The following is a 26258-nucleotide window of genomic DNA, read 5'->3' as shown; positions in this document are numbered from 1 at the left end:
AGGGAAGTATCTCTTCTTTATATTATCATAATATAGTTATAAATCGAGTTTCGTTTATTTTCTTTCTAATTTTTGTAGAGTAAACTCCTTTCTTAATTTTTATGCATTTTCCTGGGTTTTTATTTTTGACTGGTGATAGTAAGGGAAGATAACCACTTGCACAAATCGGCATAAGGATATAAAGTACTTAATGGTGGCCCCGTTGCCAGCAATGCTTTTTTTTTAGCAATTATCTGCTTAAAAGGCGTTTTCAATAAACTAATTATGGAAAATCTGTTGTTGTCTAATTGAAGCTCGATATCTATTTGTGATTTAACCACACTCAAATATATATGGTCCCATGGCTTTTCTTGGTGAATTTTGGGGTTTTTCACGATATCTGACGATTTCGCAGAAAATTTTCCCTAATTTTGAGCAACATAAAAAAAATATTTTCGGCCCTTCATACTATACATTTAAGGACAAATTTGTGCTTGCATGAAACTTCATTCATAATGCTTTCGAGAAAAAAAATATATAAAAGATATAACAACCAATCACAGAGAGCCATCTATTTTTATCTCTATGTCATGTTCCCTTCATAAAATGGCTGCGCCCATGTAATTTTATTTGGTACATTGTAACCATAAAAACCACCGCTTCGTTTTGAAATCAATTTGACGTTTGCGTATCCAACATTCTATTGCCGAGATATTCATATCGAGTGTTTGTCTTAATGAGATGCTTTATTAAATTTAAATTCAGCCCATCATTTTTAGTTTCCTCGTAGATATTTAGATTTTACGATAAGGAGACTTGACAATTTTCACCCAAACTCCAAGTTTGCAGATAAAATAAAGAATAAAGGACTTTGATTTGATGTGTGAGCTTTGACGAGAATATAATATGGATACTCCAGATTATTTAGGTCAATAAGTTTTTATTACGACAATAGTATTTAGTGAGTAAAAATGATGTTTGTCTCGTCCGTGTTTTTTTTCTTCTGAATTTTCACGATCACGTGACTCTATTGTTGCTGATAAACTTGGGGTCAAACCGTGACCTGCTTTCCAACTGTAAATATCTCGGCAATAGAATGTTGGATACGCAAACATCAATATCAGCAGTCAAATATAAAAACCCAGCAAAATGCATAAACAAGAATTCACTTTACCAAAAAATACTAAAAATTACAAAGAAAATAAACGAAACTCGATTTACAACTATGTTATAATAATATATTTTTCAGAGAAGGACTAAATGTAATAATATAAAGACAAAATATTAGTAAAAAAAAAACCAACAATTCAGAAATGTGGATAATGGCACCTAGATGTTAAACAAAAACCTAGCTTTATTGAAATAAATTAGATCTGGCTGATGAAATACACTTTGTAATATTTATAATTGTATATGGGATCAAACCTAGTAGATTTTTTTTAAACACTTCTGATAATATTTAATGCAATAAAACATATTTTATACAATTTGAATAATCTTTCTGAAAATTGATAGAATAATAGTACTGATAATTTATATTTTATATTCTATAAAGTGGGACCAAGAGTCACAATAACTATCCCCAAAGTATGAGAGCCTTTTAAACTGAAGCCTATGTAACTGTTTCTTAGTTGAACAGTAAAATACTGTCTACAAAATATCCTGCAGAAAAGGGATAAGTATAGATTTCTAATACCAAAAATATTGACAGAAATTCTGTAAAAAAATAATGCTTAAAATTTAGAATTTCAGAATCATTATTATTGTAGAATTAAACTATTAGATTAGATTGCACAGAAGCCCTTTGTCTTATTTCTCATATGGATTATGAAAGAAAACTTTTTGAAAAAAAAATGGGGCTTCTTCTCTTCAGGTTGCTGTACTATATCAGCTGCTGTATTGTATATATATTTTACCTGAAGTAATGGATATTAATCTCAGAAATGAAATGAAATTGGTAGGACAAATCCTGTGCATTTTACTTTAATAATGTTCAATGATGATGACAGGAATTTGCCAAATAAATTCAATTTTGTAAGAACACATCTTTTGACTTAATAAGCTAGTTTTTGCTCTTATTATTGTAGCTTACTTAGTAAAGAAATAATAATAAAAGCAAGATTTTAACTTATAAAATATAAATATAATTAACTGACCTTCATTTCCTTTTTTAGTATTTTTTTCCTCCAGAAATTTTCTTTACAATGCATTTTCTATTGCTATTTTTTGTGCCTTTGTCCATCCATGAATCCATAGGCTAACAATAATTTGTCAGATTTTTCAGAATTTCCCGAGATGTTTCAAACGCAATAAAGAAGATATTTGTTTGTTGTTTCACTTTTCCAAATGTTTTACTATGTACATGACCCTGACACATATTTTGTTTTTTTTTAACGTTAACTAACATTACATATGTTGAAAATAGAAAACAATGTCGCCGTCAATTTGTGTAGGGGATCAAAAGGGGTTTTAGTTACTTTAAAATACAGGTGTCGTATGGAATTGTGAAAAAAAAACACAACTTTTAATCAAAATTTCATTCATATCTTTAATAAAATCAGAATTTTAGAGTACTTTTGAAACAGGTACAATGAAAAGAAGCTAAACTTCACTGTCTTAAAGTAGAAACGCAGCTAAAACCAGATACAAATTGACATGGCTGGTGGTCACTAAAATTGATGAAGAATAGTAAAAAAAGATGGCTTCAAACTTGTGTAGAAATTTGAAATAGGTTTCCCGGTTTCATTTAAAATTATAATCGTTCTTTTCTGTATTTGGATACGCAAACGTCAAATTAGGAAAAATCGCATTTTTATGGCGAACAAAAAAGATGGCCTTTTTTTTTAAACGGACAGGATAAAAGAGGGACGAAAGATACCAAAGGGACAGTCAAACTCATAAATCTAAAACAAACTGACAACGCCATGGCTAAAAATGAAAAAGACAAACAGAAAAACAATAGTACAAATGACACAACATAGAAAACTAAAGAATAAACAACACGAACCCCACCAAAACTAGGGGTGATAAAGGAATAGCAATAACAAGCTATTTTTATAATGTGTATATGTCGTAAAGAAATAATATTTGTAAAAAAAACCTGCAAATTTAAAATTTAATTATAATGAAAGCATGACAAGTTGAAGAAAATACTTTAAACGTCAATCTTTTAGCCGATTGATTTGGCGGACTTTTTGACGTAACGGACGACAGTAGCGCCACCTAATTAATTCACCCTGCTATTGTTGCTGATAGAGCTTGACGATAACGGACGTTTCCAAGAACTTGCTTTCCAACTGTGTAACTGTATCGTATGCCCTAACGTCAAACTGTGACATTCCGTGAAAAGATGCTTTTTTCGACAGATTTTTTAATTCCGTTAAAAAATCCATATGAATTATTTTTCTGTTCAGTTTGCCCAAAGAAAATTCTTGCTTTTTATATAACAAAAAATATCATTGAACAACAACTACTTATTGCAGATATAACGCGTCATTCTCGTTCGTTTCCATTCATAAGATAAGAAGAGCTATCAACATTGATATAAAGTAACGGCTTCGCATGTCAAAAATAAAATGATAGAAACTTTAATGCTGGGATATATACCACATCTCCTTAATTTTATATTAGTCACGGAGCACTCAGAAAACATGTCAGTAAAATATTAGTTTTGCAGCAAAACCAAAATTAAAATTATATTATAAGATTTTAAAATTAGAAAATAACAAATACATCGCCTCTATCTTTAAAAGGAAACTTTATTGCTCGAATAACTCTTTTAAAGCTTTATTACGGTCTCCCCGGAGACGGTATTAGAAGTTAGACGATGCACTTTTACCAGGTCAATTCAAAGCTTTTTCTGACTAATAACTTCAATTTGTTATATTTTTTCAAATATATGCATATATTATGAAGATCAATATATCATTTAGGGGAGATTTAGTGGTTAAATATTGTGACATTATCAATATGAAGGTGACTAAAACCTGTTTGATATATGAATGGGTCAATAAATTCATGCGAAATTATATGAATGGGATTTTTTGTGCAAATAGAAAGAAGAAGCGTATTCGGGATATAGTAAAAAATAAAATTGGTATAGAACTTTTTTTCAAAGGTGTAATACCACCAAATCATAGTACGTCACATACGGTTGCATACGAAAAAAGTCGAAAAAAATTATTCCATTGAATTTGATAGTTGCAGGAAATTTATCCTACATTAAATTTTCCTTGCAGTGAAAAAAAGCAGTCATAAACATATATCTTGGGTGTTTCAAAGCATTATTTTTTTTCAATTGGTGTTTCTTTGAAATATTTTGGAAAAAATTGCCTATTGCCATCAACAGTATAGCCTAGAGCACCGTCCTTTGGTGTCTCCTGCAGATGAACAAATTGTCATCATAGATAAGTTTGGTCAAACTTTGTTATTGATATTTTTATTTTTTTTCATTTGTGCACTCCTGGACATAGAAACAAAAATTAAGGAAGGAAGGGTAAAAATAATACTCAAGGGTACTGTAACTGTATTTTTGTTATTAATGCTATTTTTATTTGTCTATTATGATATCTGTAGGGTTATATACTATACAATGTCTCATGTTTGTTGCTTAAATAAAATATTGAAATGAATTGCTTATACTATCATAATTGTAAATGCCCCCTGTGTGACCCTGATTGGAATAATAGAATATTTGATATGTAATTTGATTTATACACAAGACCAAAAGGGCTGAAATTTGATTGATGGTTAATATCTTTTATTCCATATTGGTATTATTTTAGTAGGGTTCTCTATATGAAGTAGATTTTCAATAAAAAAAGCATATTCACCTGAGAAAGTGTTATTCACTGCGCTAAACGTCACGCGCTTTTACATGCAACGATATGGTTACAGTTGAAAAGCAGGTCACGGTTTGACTCCAAGTTTATCAGCAACAATAAGCCACGTGACCGTGAAAATTAAGTAAAAAACGGACGAGACAAACCTCATTTTTACTCACTGAATACTATTGTCGTATTAAAAACTTATTAACCTAACTAATCTTGAGTATCCATACTTTATTCTCGTCAAAGCTCACACATCAAATCAAAGTACTTTAATCTTTATTTTATCTTCAAACTTGGAGTTTGGGTGAAAATTGTCAAGTCTCTTGATCGAAAAATCTAAGTATTTACGAGGAAACTAAAAATGATGGACTGAATTTAAATTTAATAAAGCATCTCATTAAGACAAACACTCGATATGAATATCTCGGCAATAGAATGTTGGATACGCAAACGTCAAATTGTTTTCAAAACGAAGCGGTGGTTTTATGCCGATTTGTGCAAGTGGTTATCTCCCCTTAATATCACCAGTCAAAAATAAAAACCCAGCAAAATGCATAAAAATACTCTTAAAAAGGAGTCTTCTTTAAAAAAAATTAGAAAGAAAATGAACGAAACTGGATTTATAACTATGTTATGATAATACAAAGAAGTGATGCTTCCCTATTTTTCAGAGAAGGACTAAATGTAAAAAAATAAAAGACAAAATATAAGTAAAAAAAACCAATTCAGAAATGTGGATAATGACACCTCCATGTAAAACTAAAAACCTAGCTATATTGAAAGAAATTAGATCTGGTGGATAAAATATACAGTGTAATTTTCATATGTGGGATCATTCCTAGCAGAATTTTTTTTAATCACTTCTGATAATATTTAAAGCAATAAAATATATTTTATACAATTTGAATAATCTTTCTGAAAATTGATATAATTATTAAATAAATAGTACTGATCATATATATTTTATATTCTATAAAGTATGACCAAGAGTCACAACAAATTTCTTCAAATTAAGAGAGCCTTTAAACTCAAGCCTATGTTTCTTAGTTGAACAGTAAAATACAGAAAAGGGATTTATAAGTTTTATACCAAAAATATTGACAGAAATTCTGTAAAAAAAAAATGCTTTAAACCATAAGTGAAAGTGACACAATTTTGAATTTCAGAATCATTATTACTGTAAAATTCAACAATTTAAATTAGCTTGCACAGTAGCCCTTTGTCTTATTTCTCAGGGTATTTTATAGATTATGAAAGTAAACTTTTTGGGGAAAATGGGGCTTCTTCTCTTGAACAGGTTGCTGTATCAGCTGCTTTAATTACATATTCATAAACACAGTATTGTATATATACTTTACCTGAATACTAGTAATAGGAAATGAAATGAAACTGGTGGGACAAATCTTGTGCATTTTACTTCAATAATGATCAATGATGCTTTAAGTTGACAAGAATTTGCTATTTGAATAAATTAAATTTAGTAAGAACACATCTCTATAAATTAACTTCTTGTTTGGCTGACTTGGCTTGATAAGCTTGTTCTTGCTCTTATTAATATAGCTTATTAAGTAAAGAGATAATAATATAAGCAAGATTTTATTAACTGACCTTCATTTCTTTTTTTCATATGTTTTTTTCCTACAGAATTTTCTTTGCAATACATTTTCTATTGCTGATTTTGTGCGTTTGTCCATCCATACAGTAGGCTATCAATAATTTGTCAGATCCGTCAGAATTTTCCAAGACGGTTAGCTTTAAACGCAATAAAGAAGATATTTGTTTGTTGTTTCACTTTTCCATTGTTTTCCAATGTGTAAAAAAGGGGCTTTAGTTACTTTAACAAACAAGTATGGTATGGAATGGTGAAAATCAACAACTTTTAATCAAAATTTCATTCATGACTTTAATACAATCAGTATTTTAGAGCACTTTGAAATAGGTACAATGAAAAGAAGCTTAACCTCACTGTTTTTAAGTAGAAACGTAGCTAAAACCAGATACAAACTTTAGGGGCCAGCTGAAGGACGCCTCTGGGTGCGGAAATTTCTCGCTACATTGAAGACCTGTTCGGGACCTTCTGCTGTTGTTTTTTTATTTGGTCGGGTTGTTGTCTCTTTGACACATTCCCCATTTCCATTCTCAATTTTATTACATGGCTGATGGTCACTAAAATTGATGTATAAAAGTAAAAAATAATGGCTTCAAACAAGTGTATAAATTTGAAATAGGTTTCCCGGTTTCATTTAAGATTTTAACCGTTCTTTTCTGTATTTGGATACGCAAACGTCAAATTAGGAAAAATCGATTTTTTTGGCGAACAAAAAAGATGGCTATTTTTTTTAGAACGGACAGGACAAAGGAATAGCAAAAACAAGCTATTTTTCGTAATGTTTGTATATCGTAAAGAAATTATATTGGTCACAAAACCTACAAATTTTAAAATTTAATTATAATAAAAGCCTGACAAGTTGCAAAAAACACTTTAAACGTCAATCTTTTAGCCGATTGATTTGGCGGACTTTTTGACGTTACGGACGACTGTAGCGCCACCTTATTTATTTCCCCTGCTATTGTTGCTGATAAAGCTTGACGATAACGGACGTTTCCAAGGACTTGCTTTCCAACTGGTAAAATGTTTCATGTAAAAAAAAAATTGGTATATGTTTGTCATCAAATACATTTTCTTTTCTCGGAATATGGAATAAAACAATTACTGTCTTTTGTTTCGGAAAATATGGGGTTTAATTGACTTTTGAAAAACTGATATTCACTTCGGCCGTCGGTCTCAGTGAATATCAGTTTTTCAAAAGTCAATAAAACCGCATATTTACCTCATCAAAAGACAGTAATTGTATATTATTCCATATTGATAAAATATTAGTAGGTTTTTCTATATGAATGGGATTTTGAATAAATAAGCATATTCACCTGCGGAAAAAGGATATTCACCGCGCAAAACGTCACGTGCTTTTACGTGTAAAATTTTGGTAAAAAACGTTTGATGTGAAATTGGTTTTGTTAAATATTTTCCATTACATTAATTTCTTTCGGAATATGGAATAAAACATTTACTGTCTTTTGTTTCTGTAAATATGTGGTTTTATTGACTTTTGATAAACTGATATTCACTACGGCCGTTGGCCTCAGTGAATATCAGTTTTTCAAAAGTCAATAAAACCACACATTTACCTCACCAAAAGACAGTAATTGTATAATATTCAATGAAATGTTATGTGAGATGTGACTGTAGAAATTGACAGGATAAAACTACTCATGCCAAGTCTTTCTTTCTCAAGGATGAATTCTGCACATTTGTTTTGAAAAGTGCATATTCAACAAAGATTAATAGGGGAAAAACAATGATGGTATATTACCTCAAAATGACCACTTCAAATCCTTTAATTTCGACTTTAACTCGAAATTTAAAGTGGAAACATAGATTATCTCTCTCTTGATGTGCAAGGTCTGAATTTAGAATTTTGAATTACGAAATATGAAAGATCCTTTTTGGTGTTCCAAGAGCGGCCCATTTCTTTCCGCCAGAAAATATCTACATTACTAGGCGGGTAAAGCAATGTATAATGTTTTAAAAAAAAATAAGTGTGAGCATATTTATAAGAACCGTGTTTTCGAATATTCAGTGATAACGGAAAGGCTCGATTACTATTCTACCTTTTTTGCTTATGTCATCTTTGCTAGCCAAGGGAGATAAGTGTAGCGGATCGTAACCCTTGATTAGCGAAGATGAACATATGCAAATACTATACTCTATCAATAAACTGATTGATATTTTGCAACAAGACAAATGTACTTTTTAATAACAAAATTGTATATTGATTTGTTTTGTTTGGACGTTTTATTTTATTTTAATTGGATAAAAAAGGCACAACTACTTCAAAAGACCATCAGAAAGCATTAGTCGAAGAAAAACAAACTATATATTGGCAAAGAACGACGAAAAGAAAACGAGTTTATAGAAAAATGTACAGAAAAAATATACCGATAACGATCGATATAAGGTGTTCCGGAGGAGTTTCAGATCATGTTCTGCTAAGGCCACCCTTCATGGTTCGTGAATAAGTCGCTCTTGATAATAAGTTAAATTACAAAAAATACTGAACTGAGGGGAAAATTTAAAACGGAAAGTTTCTTATCAAATGACAAAATCAAAAGCTCAAACACATCAAACGAATGAATAACAATTGTCATATTCCTGAATTGGTACAGGCATTTTATATGTAGAAAATGGTGGATTGAACCTGGTTTTATAAACCTCTCACTCGTATGACAGTCGCTTTAAATTCCATTATATTGACAACAATGCGTGAACAAAACTAACGGACACAATAGGTAAAAATGTGCTATAATACATAAACATTACAACATCAATAATTTACATCATACAATACGAACAATAAAATAAAAAATATTGTATTGTGCAAAAGACTTTATAAATATGTTTTAACTTGTATCTGATCCTTTTTTATTAGCAAATGAAATATGTTTAAACTAAGCATGTATTCATAATAGTGAACCTTATCATGATGGCGTACATAAAACCTCCGAATAGATGTCATCTTTTGTATTATTAAAATCGTTACTTTAAAACTTTTTGGTAGAACATAAGGGATGCCATTTTGTCGCAGTGTTTTAGATAGAGAATTTATGAGTACCGATTGTTTTGTACAAGGTGATGTCTAAGGACTAGAAATTAGACATTTATCACTAAATATGACGGATCAATGTATTTGAACAAGCAAGAGTAACACGACGGGTGTCACTAATGGAGTATGAACCGCTGATTTTTGGTCAGTTTCGTGTGGATCAATCTTTTATTCCTATGTAATACCTCATATCTCTTCATGTGTTTATGCTTTGTACATCTTTGCCAGTAATTTCCCAGCCTAAAATTGGCCTGAATAGGAAGTCCACGTTAGGGGCTTTTGCATTTGCAATTGTACGATTAGACTTTGCTTAGACTTCTGTTTATAAGGGTTTAACAGTTACACGTTGGGGTACAGTATATCATATATAGTGGACACAATTAGATCAAGACACATCATCAAGGTAACATGTAATCAACTACTTGTAAGCCCATTTAAAATTAAGCATCATCACCAAAAATTTTCATTTCATCGCAGATCAAATTTGATTATAGTAAGTAAGTAAGTAAGTAAATAGTTTATTATAGTGTCGTTTATATATCGTTACTTGGCGTAACTGCAAAGCATTCCGAACAATTGAAGGGTAAATATGAAAATGATAAAAAAAAAGTTGATGAACATCCAATTGCATATAAATTATAAACAATGTTGCATTAATTCCAATTGTTGTCTATTTAAATGTATCTCATTTGTTTACTTGCGTACTAAATATGACTTTATTCACTTAAAGGTTTCTGTTATCTATCGGTCATGGAGTCCTTTCACATCTTTCATAGAATATGTTTATGTTCATTTGATCGATTGATTGATTGTTGGTTACTTTACGCCGCATTAGCACAAAAAGGCTATATCGCGGCGATGTTAATTTGATTTTGGCTTGCTATTGTAAAAGTTATATTCTAAAATGTCATTGATCTTTCTTTTTTTAAGTCAAAGTCTGTTGAACATACTTCATCCTTTCCATCTGGATTCGTTTTATCGTGTGATGCTGACCACGCCTTAACATCATCAGTGGAAACGTTCTCTGTTGCATTGGCATTTGTCGTTGTGTCGCTCGGTTGATTTATCCCTCTCATGGACAGTTTAACATCCTCCGTATCTTGGTTTATGTCATTTTCCTGGAGGTCAAGATATATTGGAACGTTATTCGTGTCTTTTGTTTCAGAAAGTATTTCCACTTGTTCATAGTCCCTTGTGTCAATCTGTTCATAGTCACTGTCCCTATTTCCTTCTGATAGTGTTTGTTTGCTAATACTTTCAATTTCGTTAACATTTTCATAGCTGTTTTCGGTAACAGTTTCAAAACTATTTTGGCAGCTTTTAACATCTATTTTTTCACTTTTTGTAATGTTGTGTTCGATCTTTGTGGTAACAAATTTTCCTTTATGTCGTCGATGATAGCACGCATAAAAACATACCATTAAAATGGCAACTACTAACAAGTTGAATATGGTCGGTATTAACCACCAATTAGGAAGGTATTTCAGTTCATCCAAACCTACACAAATTATAAATACATGTATAAAAGAATCTTACATTTGTTCTATTTGCATATACATTTTTGTAACTGTTTTTAGATAATTGATCTAGTTTTTATATAATATTAGCTCAAAAGAATCTTGTTTATAGTTCTATTTTTTTTTATTTCCTGGTATTTGTACATGTATGATATAAATTATTGATTGTAAATGGGGTAAAATTAAATAATGACATCTGTTGCACAATTTTTCTAAGTGAAATTATTGGAAATGGTAGAAGACGTCAGTGATTTAAAGTAAAAAATTCTCACAAGATATAACCACAATGTATATAGTAAGTCTTTAATATCTAATGTCAACCATTAAAATCAATGCGATATCGGGAAAGCTGCTGTTGATTGAAAAAAAAACCAACTTATTTTGTATATATTATACAGATCTACCTTTAACAAAAGAATTAGATAAACACATAAATAACCCCTGGCCAGATTTAGTCATAACTCAACATTGAAAGATAGGAAAACAGATTATAAGACGATAAAAAGACAAATCAATGTAAAGAATAGTAACGATAGCACATTCCCACCAAAAGCCGTTTGTTAACCCCGGGATGATCATCAATTCCCATTCCTCTAATGAAAATCCCTCAAGTTAAACTTTCTAACATCCAACGAGTCTTAACAAGTGACAAGTCTAATGAGCAATAAATAAATGATACTCAGTATTTAGCTTGTTACGCTTACGCATGTTGTCTTGTGACCGTCCCGGCTCAAGCGAAAAAATCAATCTAGTTGAGATGAACAACGATATCTATAAATATCATGCATGCATATCATTTATTGACAAAAACAATTATATATATATATAATACATGCCTATCATGTTTAACAAAAAGAAACAAAGAAACATACCTAGAATCCGAAATTCTACTTTGCACATAACTTCTCCTAAGTCATTTGCAACTTTTACTCCATAGTCGTCGAAGTCATATCTTCCAATTCCAGAAATGATAAGATGTAGTGTATATCCCTCCATTTGAACTTGGACACCATAAGATATGGTCGGTGTAACGTAAGACAGGTTTGTCGTCTGGTATTTATTCGGGTCATTTCTTATTTGTTCAGTTGATTTATACCATTTAATAGTACTTATAAATGGAAAGCTGTGCAATAGTACTGTAACCTCAGCGGATCCATTCTTTACATTTACAAAACTATTTGTACAAACTGGTTTTCCTGTCAAAAAACAAAAGTTCACAACTTCCTGTCAAGACAAGTCAAAATATGTCGAGGTAAATTCAAAGTCAGTACTTCCTAGTAAACGAAGTCCAAACAATAAACGTGAAAACAAAACACGATATACATTGCATGTGTCCGAAGTGCTTTTCTGGTTTAATTCCATAAGGAACACTCAATGCTGAATGATTTAAAGTCAAGGATTTTTAAACTAAGAAGATTTTAAGAGATATATAACCAAAAAAGGACAGACTCAAAGATATAGCCAAATTCATCTAAGGTCAACAATGCCTAAGGGAGTTGAAACCTAAGATACTAAATAATTAATTGCTGAAGGACTACGAAGCTGATAATATCTTTGGGGACTGAAATCAGCAGTATCAAACAAGTGCTGTAAAAAATTAAGACAATGCGAAATAACGTGCATGCATCCGAAGCAGTTTTCTAGATTTATCTTCACCAGAAACGATCAAAGCCAAAAAATTAATAAGATCTAAAACATGCGAAGAGATTTATAACCATAGACTTATATGATATGAATCTATCTACGGTCAACGTCAAGGTTATAAGGTGTTTTCATTTTTCTGGGGAAAAACCTATTGATTTTGTTGTGATTTTTTTTTCTTCTTCTTCCGCCAAATCCTTTTCTACGTCAACACTGTTTTACTGTTAGTGTATCTCCTCCGAAACCCCAAAAAGATAACGACAAAAAAAATTGTCAAATTTGTTTGTTACATCTTGGCTGTTTTGGATCGCAGTGATCTGTTGATATCTTATATATAGAAGTTATCTATCTTTACCAATTTATTTTGTCGTTATGTTTTTATAACTCATAAACCGTAACACGTATAAACCTAGAGTCTTTTTTCGGTGGGGTTATTGGCTCGTAACATAGAAAATGAAATCAAATGACAAGGTAATGTAAACAATTTTGACTTTTGCTTGTTTTTGCATGTTCTCTGGTGCTTGATATATATATAACAAAAAAACTAGTGTAAACTGATTGTCATAAAGATATGATACATTCTGTCTGAAATAATCCAATGACACCTTATTGGAATTATTGACCTTAATTTTTTTCATTTTAAGGTAAAATGTAAGGTAATACTATTACTTCAGCCTGGTACATTATAAAGCCATAAGATTATTTTTTTTAATAAAAAAGAAAGGACGTTGTTTGCCATCTTAATAACTTGCTATAGAATTCTTTTATTTGTCCTCGTAAATTATCACTCTTGCTGTTTATTCTGTATATTTTTGATAATATCAATTTAACATTGCTTGGTACTTGTACATCTCGTCAATTCGTTATTGTGCTATGATATTTTTTTGTATTATTGTCTTTTCTGTTAGCAAATGTGTTTTGAATATATGCTTCTTTGTTTTCTTTGTCACACATTTGTTTGTTTTCATATTAATTAAGATTATTACACAATTTTGTATCCCTAGTTTTGACATTTATATCCATTATGTCTATTTTTTTATTCACACATCGTCGTCAATATAATGTAATTGTATGCGACTGTCATGCTAGCTATAAAACCAGATTTTTCCGCAACATTTTCTACAGAAGAAAATATCTGTTCCCAGTGATAAATATGTCAGTTGTTATTCATTCGTTTGATGTGTATGAGTTTTGATTTTGACTGTTGTTTACTGACTTTCCATTTATAATTTCCTTCGGAGTATTTTTGTTAAATTACTTGTTTGCGAAATGTTGAGCGTCATATGAACTTGAAGATGGCAAACCGGAAGCGACCTTGAATGAATCTGAAGTAGTCATTTTATGCACTCATTTTATGGAAAAGTATCTCAGTAGAATGCATATGAAGATACATCATACAAACCGGAAGTAGAAAATTAATGTAAATAAAGCTATCATTTGAGACTGGAAGTGACATTTGTTTTATTTTCGGAGGTTGAAAGTTATCTCCCTTTTTTCTGGCAAAAGTATATAAACAAAACATATTTGTTAAATTATTATTAAAAAAATATGATTGGACGCCAGAATTATATTTGATTATATGTCTCTTATATTTGAAATTGATGTGTTTCCCTCAGTTTTAGTTTGTATACGGTTTTGCACAATCGATTAATGAATTTCGAACAGCGGTATACTACTGTTGCATTATTTATTATTAAACTGGACGTAGCTTCAAGTACTGGAAAAAAACAGCCATTTTTAAAAAGAAGGTGGTGGCCATTTTGAAAAAATTGGCCAGCAGTTTTTTTCTTAAAAAGTACATAATAATGATGTTTCGTGCTAATTTTCATGCTTGTATCATCATTTGCACAATTCTCTCGATTTTGTTTCCTAGCATCTTCCACTAAAGTTCTTATCAATTAATCAGAAAATTTATGTAGAGAGAAATACAATCGTTTTCTGAACAATTTTGGGTTTTTTTTCTTTAAAATTTCTCTTAGGGCAGGCATGTGATTACTAATGTAGTGTTGGATTTCAAACATATTTCTATGGTTGCAAAATATACAAAATATTGGTTTTACCTCCAATGTTCAGAAGTATGCTTTTCTTTATCTCGGTAACATGGCCATTCGTCTCTTTCCATGCTGTACAAGTGTATGTTCCAAAATCTTCATAACTGCAAGGTCCTACCTGAGCGATTACTACATTTCCAATGACCCTGGAGTTTACCTGTCGTATGACTTTGTCATTTACACTGTGGATCCAGGGTGACAGTTGGTATGACATATCACCGGTAAGTTGACACGATATCGTTTTTACGGCGTTGAATCTGCATTCACGTTCATTGTCTATCTGAAGGACTGGTACCTCTAGAAGGAAGAAAGGATTTTTGGCAGAGTAAATAACATTTAATAAAGTTTATGAGTTCGAACCAGTTTTTTTAACATTTACCTTCATCAGAAACGCTCGAATCCAAACGTTTGATAGCCAATGATGAACAAATATTTGAGGAACGATATTACCAAAATCAAAATCCAACAGTTTTGTCTCAGAGGGATTCAATTTCAATTACATGAGATAATGTGTTTTATATGTAAACTATGGTTTAAAAACAAAGCAAGTGAATTTGTGAGCTACTGCTCAGTTATAATACTCCTGCCCGCTTTAAGTATTAGGTAAACAGGAAGTTGTTGAGTGATGGACGGTCAGGCAGATAGTTGCTGCTGACAAGAAAGCTATGACAACTAAGGTTTCCTTATTGTCAATTTGATGTCATCCATATCTACCACGAGTTTGTTGACCGTCAAGGAATATTTGTGTAACAAAAAACGACAAACACATATGTTTCAAATGTCGTTATCATAATTCGTACTTTTTTCGCCGATTGTGGCATCACCGAATGCGTATTATCACCGAAGTTGTACCTCAATGATGGGTGCCACTGGTAGAGCATGATTTTTCTACCATTCCAGAGCATCAGAGATCGACCTCAGGTTTTGGTGACGTTAGTGTTGCTCAGTCTTTAGTTTTATATGCAGCATTTTGTTGACTCTTTTGTCTTTATTCTTTTCTTCCTTGCTAAGGACTGGATGTTATATGTCCATATGACGGAGAATGAGACAGCAATTCACCTGTCATGCACTATTTACAGATAAACGTTCCAAAAAATATACAATTTAATACAACTATGTACACTTGGCTGCTGTCTGTCTACGGTGTTGGTTTCTGATGTGCACTCTGGAACGCCTCTATTGTCAGAGCTTCTGTTGTAGCTGTTGGGAAGTGGTTCTATTTTTCTATAGTCTGAGAGGAGTATGAGTACTTATATACTCTCTGGTTTGCTTGTAGTTGGTAAAGACGTTGTTTGCCTCTATTATGTCGATCGTTAGGACGTAAGATTGAATTTGCATCAATATCCACTAGATCATGATGGATCTTGTTAAGCATGAAGAGTAAATTGTTACTTCGTCTGTTAGCTAGTTTCTCCCATCCTAGTGTCTTCACCATAGTTGTGTTTTGTCTGTATACCTAGCGACCCTTCTCTGTACTTGTTCTAGTAGATTTATGTCCTCGGTGGTATGAGGGTCTCAGGCCGCACTTTTATAGTATAGAGTTGGTCTGACCAGAGATATATAGGCTGCATTTCTTACGTCCGTATTGCATTCTCTCGGGTTACGTCTAAATTATCCAAAGGATTTGGATGCTTGTTTTGTGGTGATGTCACCATGATGTTGATATAACTCCTAGATATTTGCTGGTTGGTACAGTCTTTACGTCGTCTTTCGTTTGTTTGCTATGGCAATGCATTTTCTCTTCGGCTTACAAGATGACTCTCCCCTTAGCATCCTCCTGATCTATCTTCTATTTTACATACAGATTAATTCAAAATTATTAAAAAAAATCTGGAAAAAATATAGAAAAATACAACAACCGGGGAACCAATTAACTGGGTTCTTCGTATTGTTAATAACTTGTTTATTTTATTCATTTGAGACAGATTTCTAAAAATCCTAAAGTACCTTATTATTATATTAGTATGGGAGTGATTTAGGAAAAATATAAAGGAGCTAGAATCGTCCTTTAACTTCTACATAAACAAATGATGTTAACACGCTATATAATTTAAATGACTTCTATCCAATCTAACATAAAATAAGGGATTATAGATATAATTAAATCTTAGCTATATCTTTATCAATTCGCCGCCCCTTAAGGCTATGTTTCTACTTGCTTTTTATGCCTTTTTACGAGTAGGTGAGATATCGACCAAAAGCGGCTCTGATATAAAGCAGGTGCTTCAGGTTGGCGACATATCATTTGATCGTGAAAATAGTACTTTGAAAGGTATGTCTATAACCATGACATATTATAAACACAGTGATCTGCATCCAAAAACCATTTATATCCCGATTTGTGCAGATAATATTACGTGTCCAGTCACTCATGTACATCACTATCTGTCTCAATTTGGACATTCAAATGGACCTTTGTTCCAATTTAAGTCTGGAGCTCCAGTTACTAGGTCTTATTTCACCACATCTTTAAAGTCGGCTTTCTCATTCATCGGTTTAGATACTCGGTACTATAAAGCACACAGTTTCAGGATAGGGGCTGCGACTTCTGCTGCTGCTAGGGGAATTCCCCACTCCGTGATTCAAGGGATGGGAAGATGGAAATCGAGTGCTTTTATGAAATATATAAGGATGCAAAGTTTTTAAGTTATTAATTGCACGTTTTGGGTCAGCATTGCCTGCCAAAACATTTGTCACTTAATTATTTAATATCTGTGTCTGTTGTATTAATCATTGCCATAAGAAATGCTAATTTCAATTTTGATTTGTACAGTTGTGTACACTATTATATGTTTTGTGATTTGTTTTGAGAGCATGTTATGGATGTCAGCATTGCCTGGTCTGTAGCTGCAATCTGTTATTTTTCTTTTCTTAATATTTTTTATATTTACATAATTGATTTTTATAACATGAATTTTATGTACATAGACTGGATTCACGTCGCCAGAGCCCTCGGGTGGGGGATCCACTCTTAATGTAAGAGTGTATTTGTGGCAGATTTTTCTCCCCACCTTTGCTATTATTTGTCATTTATTCAATTGATATGATTTTAGTTGATGTAATTTCGTATTAATTATGTATTATAATTGCATATTAATTATGAACTTTTATGTCAAATGTTTTATTTGCAAATTGTAATTTTTTGCATTTTATGATTTTGAATAAATGACCTTTTTTCGTCAATCTTGTTTTTATAGATATAGCAAAACAAGCTCAAACTCTGGCTGACATGTTTATATGTCAATAAGTTTATGGTATCTGTCTGTCTGTCTTAAAATTAAATCTTAGCTATATCTTTATCAATTCGCCGCGTTTCATTCCAGCAACCTCTACATATGGACTATATATCGCTTCTTTGGTATTCCAGAGCTTACAATTATTATCTTGATTTCATAGATAGAGGATTCTAGGGATCTACTGGATCATGGATTTTGAGTGAATAAAAAAGAACAAAAAAATGGTACGTACGCCATCGTTTGTTGACCGCAACGGAAGATAAATACGTTCTACTTATAAATTCCATCCATTCTTGTCCTTGGTTGAGAACTCTTCGAATGAGACCTATCATTGAATGTGTATTTACCATGAGCAATACGACGATTGTCTCGTGTATACCGGAGTCTACACCCTTCCAGAGCACATGCGATCGTCTTCATTTTTTACTGTGATAAGATTTGCTTTCTTTGTATTTCTTGTTGGCTTTTGTTTGTGTTTCGTCGTTTTCCGTTCCTTTTTTTCCTTGGTGTTTTCCTATTTCTTTGACTTGTTAATTTTGATTGCCTTTTGATATCTTTCACTTCTTTTTTTAAATAAATTTAAACCTAAACATTTACAATTATTAATATCTGTTTCCATATTTTACCTTTTTCACAAAACTTTGCATTGAAACCTGTCTTGCACATACAAGTAAACCCGTTCACTTCATCCTTACACGTTCCTCCATTAATACAGGGATGGGACTCACAATCATCAACATCTAAAAAAAAATAATAACGCCTAAAAGTTCAAACAAAAGTGAATGACAGTGAGACAAATTTAATATAAATGCAGAACATTGAGCTTATCCAATTTTGCTGTTCTGATGAAATGGACAGCAACAGTAATGTTTGAGGGGTAAAGGAAGAGGGATATTATGGTGGTGGAATATACAGAAGCAGAACAAAAGAGTAGATATAGTGAATAGAAAGTGGGGTAAGCTCAACATATGAAGAAAAACCCTATAGAAGGTTTTATAAGAATGGGTACAGATAAGAGTGGAAGGAATGCAATTGTAGTGTGGTAAAATAACCACTGTTTTTAGCTCAAATGTCAGATTCATGCCAAGGCCCGTTCACAAAAATATTGAAACACATCATGTTCTGATTTCGGACTACTGAAAAATATAGTCTCCATCGTTTACTTAAATAACACTAGACTCACCATACTGACAGTTTTCTCCAAAATATCCAAGCCTACACATACATGTAAAATTTATTTCGTCTATACACCTTCCTTGATTCTGACAAGGTTCAGAAGCACATTCGTCGATATCTTTAAATATATAAATTAAACAAATTGTATAAATGTTTACCGAAGAATTGTTTATCCAACAATTGATCAATTGCATTTTAAAAGTATAGATCAATTCAAATGAAAGAAACATTATCAAAAATACAAATTATAAACTTGTTATGCAATTTTACAAAAAGAAAGATCTCTTCTATAGATACTTTCTTGTGAGAGAAGTTTTTAAAACCGACTTATTATTTTACAACAACAAAATATTTTAAACATTATAAAATTGTTAAAGTTATTGAAAGATCCATCAACCGAAGTAATCATTTGATAAAAGAAAACAGATTGCAATGTTTTCCACATAACATATGTATAGTTAACGCTTGATTTTTTTTTTAAATCTCAATAAGTTCACTTTTAACTGAATTTTTTCAATGGTATTTTTTTTTTTATGAAAACACAAATTTCAAAGTACTGACTTAAGTTGTTTTTTTTATAGCTGTTAAGTAAGTAATAAGCGATGTGTTTATCCACTTGAAAAAATATGCTTGTCTCACAGTTCGGCGGTCATAACAATACAAATATACTTAAAAATGCAATGCTGAAACGAAAAAAAATAAAACCAATACTTGTATAATATGTTCAAGTGAATAACGGTACCTTGTTCGCACTGAATACCAGAAAATCCAGCAACGCAATTGCAGTAATACCCGTTCTTCGCATTAGTACATGATCCCCCATGTTGACACGGGGTATAGACGCATTCATTTATATCTACAAAAAAAATATAACCAGTATGTTTATGGTAGTACCAGATAATAAAAAGAAAAGAAAATGACAATGGTGAAAATGTGTTTGTATACTTTTGTCATTTCTTTCATTCTGTTTTTGTTTCATGCCATATGTATAAAGCAGTACAATAGACTTGTACTCACATACTTAACCCACGAAGAAACAATTCGTAAAGGAATAATAAAAAAAAAAATGATAATCAATCTTGCGTCGCGTAACATTGGTATAGAGCAGTAATAAAAAAAGATTATATCATCCTTACCCCACGAAGTATAGGTTGTGACGTCAGCATAATCTTTTTCCTTTACATTTCCATTACGACAGGTCCATCTTCCGTTCGTCTGAATACCTTGTTTGATCGGTACATAGAGGTCAGTTTCGTTATTTGACATATCTTGCCAAACATCAAATGTGCTGACACAGTTTGGTTTAGAGCGTCTGCTAACTGGTGTAAAACATATTGCAACTTTGTTTTCATCAGGGTTGTAGAATTCTACAGGAAAATCTAACAATTTTTCCACTTGGCATGTAAGTTTAACTTTGTTCCCTATGATTTTCCATTTTAAGAAAACGTTTCTGCTTCCCAACACAAGCACTGCAAATATTATATTATGAATAATGTATCATTCTATAGTTAAAGTGTAATCGTTGGTGTCAATTTGATTGGAAAAAAATGAAATAAAACAGTAAAAATGTGTGGTTAAATATGTAATATACTTTCATGAAAAATCAGATAATATACTTTGCAAACATTTAAAAATTATTAACATAGTTTGATTCCATCATATGTGTACAACGTACTGTAGAAATGCATAATGTGCAATCAAACTTTATTGCTACCAGCAAAGATGGACATCGCGCTTATAGTATGAACTGTAAATTTCTAGGTTTAATTCATGCAATTCATAAAATTAATACTACAAAGTTCACATAATTTATCAAATATTGTTTTGTTTTTTGAAGTTTAGAAGTCTTATTTTCGTACTTTTTTACTGTCTTCAATCTTGTTATTTGTGTGTTTTAAAAATCTCCATATTTCAATCAAAAATATAGCATTTTTTTTTATATCAAAAAAGAATTTCATAAAACATTACCTATGTGTATAACAGGAAACAAAATCTTCCACATTAAAACCATTGTACATAACCAGTTTCCCGCAATGACTAAATGTTTATACTTCAAAGAATTATATACTGCTAATTATGACTACTCCATTTCCTTGCAATACTATTGGATATTTTTTTATGTCCCATTTATGAGCATTATGTTTTCTAGTCTGTGCGTCCGTCTGTCCCGTTTCAGGATAAAGTTTTGGTTAAAGTTTTTGGTCGAGGTAGTTTTTGATGAAGTTGAAGTCCGCCGATCAACTTGAAACTTATTTTATCCCAATAACACGGTCCACTGAACATAGAAAAATTCATAGCTTTTCAAACTTGTATTTGTTTCTCATATATTCCAAAGACTTATCAATACTGTGTGTTAATTATATTAACTATTATCAACTTGTATAGAGTTCTGATAACTTTAATGGTTGATCAATAATGTAAAAGTTACGATAACTTTCATGACTGATCAATAATGTAAAAGTTTCGATAACTATAATGATTGTTCAATAATGTAAAAGTTCCGATAGCTATCATGACTGATCAATAATGGAAAATTTACTAAAACCAGCGTCAATGGTTATTATGTCAAATAAATTCCGTTGTTTAAGAAATGAACATTTACCTCTAAAAATGCATTGTACTTGGTATAGCCTTTTACAGAAATACTGATATGTGTGTAATTTTTCCCCAAGTAAAACTAGTATAACATGGTGAATTCCATGTGATAATATGGCGCAAGCTTAGAGTAATTTCTCTTTTTTATACTTGTTTGATTACCAAATTTGATAACATCATGGACACCTTCCCCCTTCCCCTTGTTCCAATAACATGTGAGTAAAATTAAGAGATAATTCGACAGAGTTTAAGTTTTAAAGATTGAACAATTTCCGAATTCCTCGTCATCTACCTTTAAAAAATGGACGAGCGCTAAAAGGTCGTGTATAATCTGTGCAAACATATGAAATTTTCGGTTTTTCCGACAAACGTTATTAATAAAAAGGGAATTTCTAGTCAAAACTTTCGTCAGTAGTTTCTGTTTCTTGTAAAACAAGGTAAAATCACAAAAAAATGAACTCCGAGGACAATTCAAAAGGAAAGTCCCTAATCATATGGCAAAATCAAAAGCTCAAACAAATCAAACGAATGGATAATGTCGTATTCCCGGCTTGGTACGGGTATTTTTTATCAGATAATGGTGGATTAAACTTGGTTTTATAGCTAGCTAACCCACTCATTTGTACAAATAAGAAAGACATAACTAAGTGTGTATACATTAACAAAAACATATTGATTAATGCGTATCTTAAAATGTTACTTGTCTGCCATTATTTTAAACAATTATAACATTTAAAGATTTCATTTGAACCGGCAAATAGTGTAAATATGAGGTCACTGTTATGATTCTGGCAACTGTTCCGGGTAATGCAATGATATGTTTCTGTGGGGTTTTGGTTCCAACTTTGCTGTGAGTGCTTTTATAAAAACTAGGAGATGTGATAGTATAGCCAGTGAGACAACTATCCATCGAATTAACTTTTGCTTTCGATAGCTTAATGTTGTTTTTTTTTATATACAGAATTCTCTTTTTTGTCATACTAAAGTAAATTACCTTCTATGAAATGATTCGGGCGTTTATTTCGAGGTTGGTGACCGTATATCGACGTCCTGTTGATTTCTATAACAAATCTGTTTATAAATCTATGTTGAAATTTAGTCAGGAAGCATAATGTTTGATGATTCTAATTTAGGTAATTGTTTAAATTAATTTAAACAAGAACTACTTGACACGTTTCTATAATTACAATAAATAAATTCAAGTCTGGCGCCTGACCAATTTTTAAAGGACGGTAGTTTTAAGTTAAATATTTTACGTATCACAAAAAGTAAACAGACTTTGTTAAAATTAACGGAGCACCTGTGATCCCTCCCAGTTTTTAGAAAGGTTCGTGTCAGTCTTGTCAAAACCAGCACTCACTATCCAATTGCGTTTGAAGGCTAACGTCGAGATAGTGGATAGTGGGTGCTAGTTTTAATAAGACTGGGTTCGTGTTGCTCAGGTTTTAATTCTTTATGTTTTGTTTCGTAGACTGTGGTGTGTCTTTTAATCTTTTTCGTTTTTAGCCATGACATTGTCTTTTCTTTATCGACTTATAAGTTGGACTATATAAGGTATCTTCCACCTCTCTTCAAAGGTAAAGGGTAAAGTTCATTTAGGAATCAACTTCAAAATGTATATATTGTTACAGTGAATTTGTATAATCAGTGATTATGTAGAATCCCTAATATTTTCAGGGATTATGTAGAATCACTGGTCAATTTAGGGATTATATAAAATCACAAAAATTTCAGGGATTTTGTATAATCACTAGAAAAAAATGTCAGGGATTATTTATTATAACTGAAATGATAAATAGGTTGTATTTTAAAGAGAACGAATAAAAGTTGAATAATTAATTCTAAAATAATCATATGATATCATGTTAAGCACATTATATTAAAATGATAGACTCAATACAATTAACTGTTAGAGACAAAATATTAAAATTATGGTATGAACAATGAACTGGAATATTAAGCACAATATATTAAAATGTTAACAACAATATTTAAAAAACACTCATTTATTTTTAGAAACTATATTTTATTGACATCGACTATTGCACGTTTGCCCTTCTTTTTTACAGGTACATCTATCTGATCCTGACACATCTGCTTTTACCATAACATCCACATTTTGAAAACCTTGTCACCTTCATATATTGAATAAGACTTTACTACACGTCTAATAGAAATAAAGTTTTGCATACAAGCATTCGAGGTACCAAAACTAGAGGTCTCAAAGAGCAAGTGTCGCTCATCTGATTCTACTTTGGTTTTGAAAATTATCTAATAATAAATTAAAATCATAACAGATCATTCGTTCTTATGTTTTTCGATCATGCCTTAGTTGAACCAGTTCTTTATTTGGAATTTTGTGTTCATTGGCGGATCACAAAATACACAAAGCAGATGTTCTATAACCTTCTACACCGTTTGTTTTACCACAAATAACATGCACTGTGGATTTCCACTTAAAACGTTTTGTCATATTATCTTGGTTAACCATGATGGGCTTAAAATTAAGAAGATTGCATATCAACAAAACAAAATTTTCTATGTGACATTCAAACTCGAATATCAAAAATTAAGGGACAATGCCATGGCTAATGTAAATAGGTTTAACATATCATTTCCCAAACATGATCAAAACATTAGTATACTAATGAAACGCTAATTTTGGAAATATGCATATGATAACTAGTACTTTTATTTCAGTACATATAGTTTGTTATTACTTTTGAACTGTTCACTTAAACTTGTAAGACTTAAATTTTCAAGGAATAAGAAAAAAACCAAATGATACTTTGTCTATATTTAATTTTTAACAATTACTAATTATCCTTAAAATTATTTCAGGGAATTTGTAGAATAATTAATAAAAAGTTCAGTGATTATGTTAAATCACTGGTCATTTTTAGGGACAGATATAATCACTTATGGTTTCTAGATCATACAATTTCACTGTAACATATATACAAGGACAGTTCAAAAAATTGAAAACAACACGTTTAATAATTTCCTGCGTCCAAAGCGCTTTTCTGGATTTACCTTCACTTATAAAAGTGTACGTAATTAAAATAGAACACAAAGGTTAATGAAAAATGCACTGCCATGTTAATAGCCTTCCAATGATAACTATAGCTCGTGTTAGCATTTCCGCTTATTTTAAATTGTGTATAAGTACATAGTTTACACTCTCAGGTCGATAGCCTTCCAAGATAACCTGTTTCCGCTTTTTTCCAATGGGGTCCTTGAAAGTGATTATAGCTCAGATTTAAAAATAAAGAAATTTAGTTGAGGCTTTGCAGTAATTGGAATTTAGTCACAAATAAAGAAACAACTTGACTAATTTTTTTAGATGTTCTTTATTGTAGCTTTAAATGTGTCCTTGTGATGTATTGGTTTTAAATTATTTGGGAGCGCGCATATTCTAATCTTTTGATTAATACTTGTAAAGAAAACCGGTGATTTCTCGCTATGTTGGCCCTGTGCTGCTTTCTACTCTTTGGTCTGGTTATTTCCTCTTTGACACATTTCACGTTTTCATTTTCATTTTTATGTTGAGTCTACTCTGTTTCTTTTAGGAACAACAAAATTGAAATGGTGTGATTTAATGTTCTTCGACTTTAAAAAAAAATCTTTTAAATAACTTGTTGTTACCCTTACTGTCGACAATGAAACCTACGCCATGCAGAGATTAGTTTTTGAAGGCCGTATGGTGGCTTTTAGTTATGGTTAACGGTAAAAATAAAAAGTCACAGTCGGAAAAAGTCTTTGTCATTTGATCTCTGGTGGCAATCATACCACGTCTTCTTATTGCATGTTAAATGCAAATCTCAGGAGGTTATTTCTATTAGTTAAATACAGAACAAACCTGTGTATGCCTTTCGAATAAAATCTAAATAAAAGGACAATTGCGAATTCCATTTTTTTTCTCTCACGAAATCCATCCATTTGGAATCAGAAATTTGAATACTACATAGAACTGATAAATTCATTAAGACTTTTAAAAAAAATCTCAGAATTCAAACTATTGTAATAAGTAGGTACCATATTCTTTCTTTTGACAGAAAATCCATTATTATTCTTCTATATGTAAACTCAATTTGCGACAGCACATGATCTACGTTTCACAGTTATCTCCTAATTCTTAATTACCTTGACATGTTTTCTTCCTGAAAATGCATTTTATGCTAGACGAAAAACAAGCATCATCAACTGATTTATTGTATTGTCTTGGGATAAATCTATTGTCTTTTTTCTACATTGCAAATATTATCATAGTATTCTGCAAATGTTAAAAAGGATATTGTTTATGCGTCATATCCTCTTAAGACTATGGTCCTAATCTCGGCTGGTGCATAGACATATTCTATTATATACAAATATTAGCCCAAGTCGGTTCTACTTACAGATATGTTTAGTTCGGTGTGAAAGGTCGCAGTGATAGATTATCGTCTGGTTGGCTAGATTAGAAGATCAATTAAGATGCATCTGTATTATGTTGGGTTTTTTTCAGCTGAGACTACTCACAAGTATAGTGATTACAAATCGGCAAGTTGGACTCAGTACCATCAAGAATTTT

The 26258-nt window shown here is 31.4% G+C and overlaps 1 protein-coding gene across 1 annotated transcript; it reads right to left on the bottom strand.

The window, feature by feature from the left end:
* Positions 1–9260: 9260 nt before the first annotated feature.
* LOC134707184 (uncharacterized) lies at positions 9261–21111 on the bottom strand. Its single transcript, XM_063566747.1, has 8 exons — positions 21062–21111; positions 20230–20562; positions 19836–19949; positions 19101–19211; positions 18544–18657; positions 14691–14978; positions 11862–12185; positions 9261–10970 (listed from the first exon to the last, which is right to left on the bottom strand). The coding sequence occupies exons 1-8, from the start codon at positions 21102–21104 to the stop codon at positions 10372–10374; spliced, it is 1926 nt and encodes a 641-aa protein (XP_063422817.1). The 5' UTR covers positions 21105–21111; the 3' UTR covers positions 9261–10371.
* Between the last annotated feature and the right edge of the window lie 5147 nt (positions 21112–26258).

Source organism: Mytilus trossulus, chromosome 2 (genome assembly GCF_036588685.1).
Source record: "Mytilus trossulus isolate FHL-02 chromosome 2, PNRI_Mtr1.1.1.hap1, whole genome shotgun sequence".
Lineage (NCBI taxonomy): Eukaryota > Metazoa > Mollusca > Bivalvia > Mytilida > Mytilidae > Mytilus > Mytilus trossulus.
The sequence above is the reverse complement of the archived record's forward strand: the minus strand, read 5'-3'. Positions and strand labels throughout refer to the sequence as shown.

Excerpts from the sequence above, each read along its gene's own strand:
- LOC134707184 (XM_063566747.1), bottom strand. The coding sequence starts at position 21,104 with ATGGTTTTAATGTGGAAGATTTTGTTTCCTGTTATACACATAG. Across the intron at positions 19,212-19,835 it reads TGGTATTCAGTGCGAACAAG|ATATCGACGAATGTGCTTCT; the intron begins GTACCGTTATTC and ends ATATATTTAAAG. Across the intron at positions 18,658-19,100 it reads TGGAGAAAACTGTCAGTATG|ATGTTGATGATTGTGAGTCC; the intron begins GTGAGTCTAGTG and ends ATTTTTTTTTAG.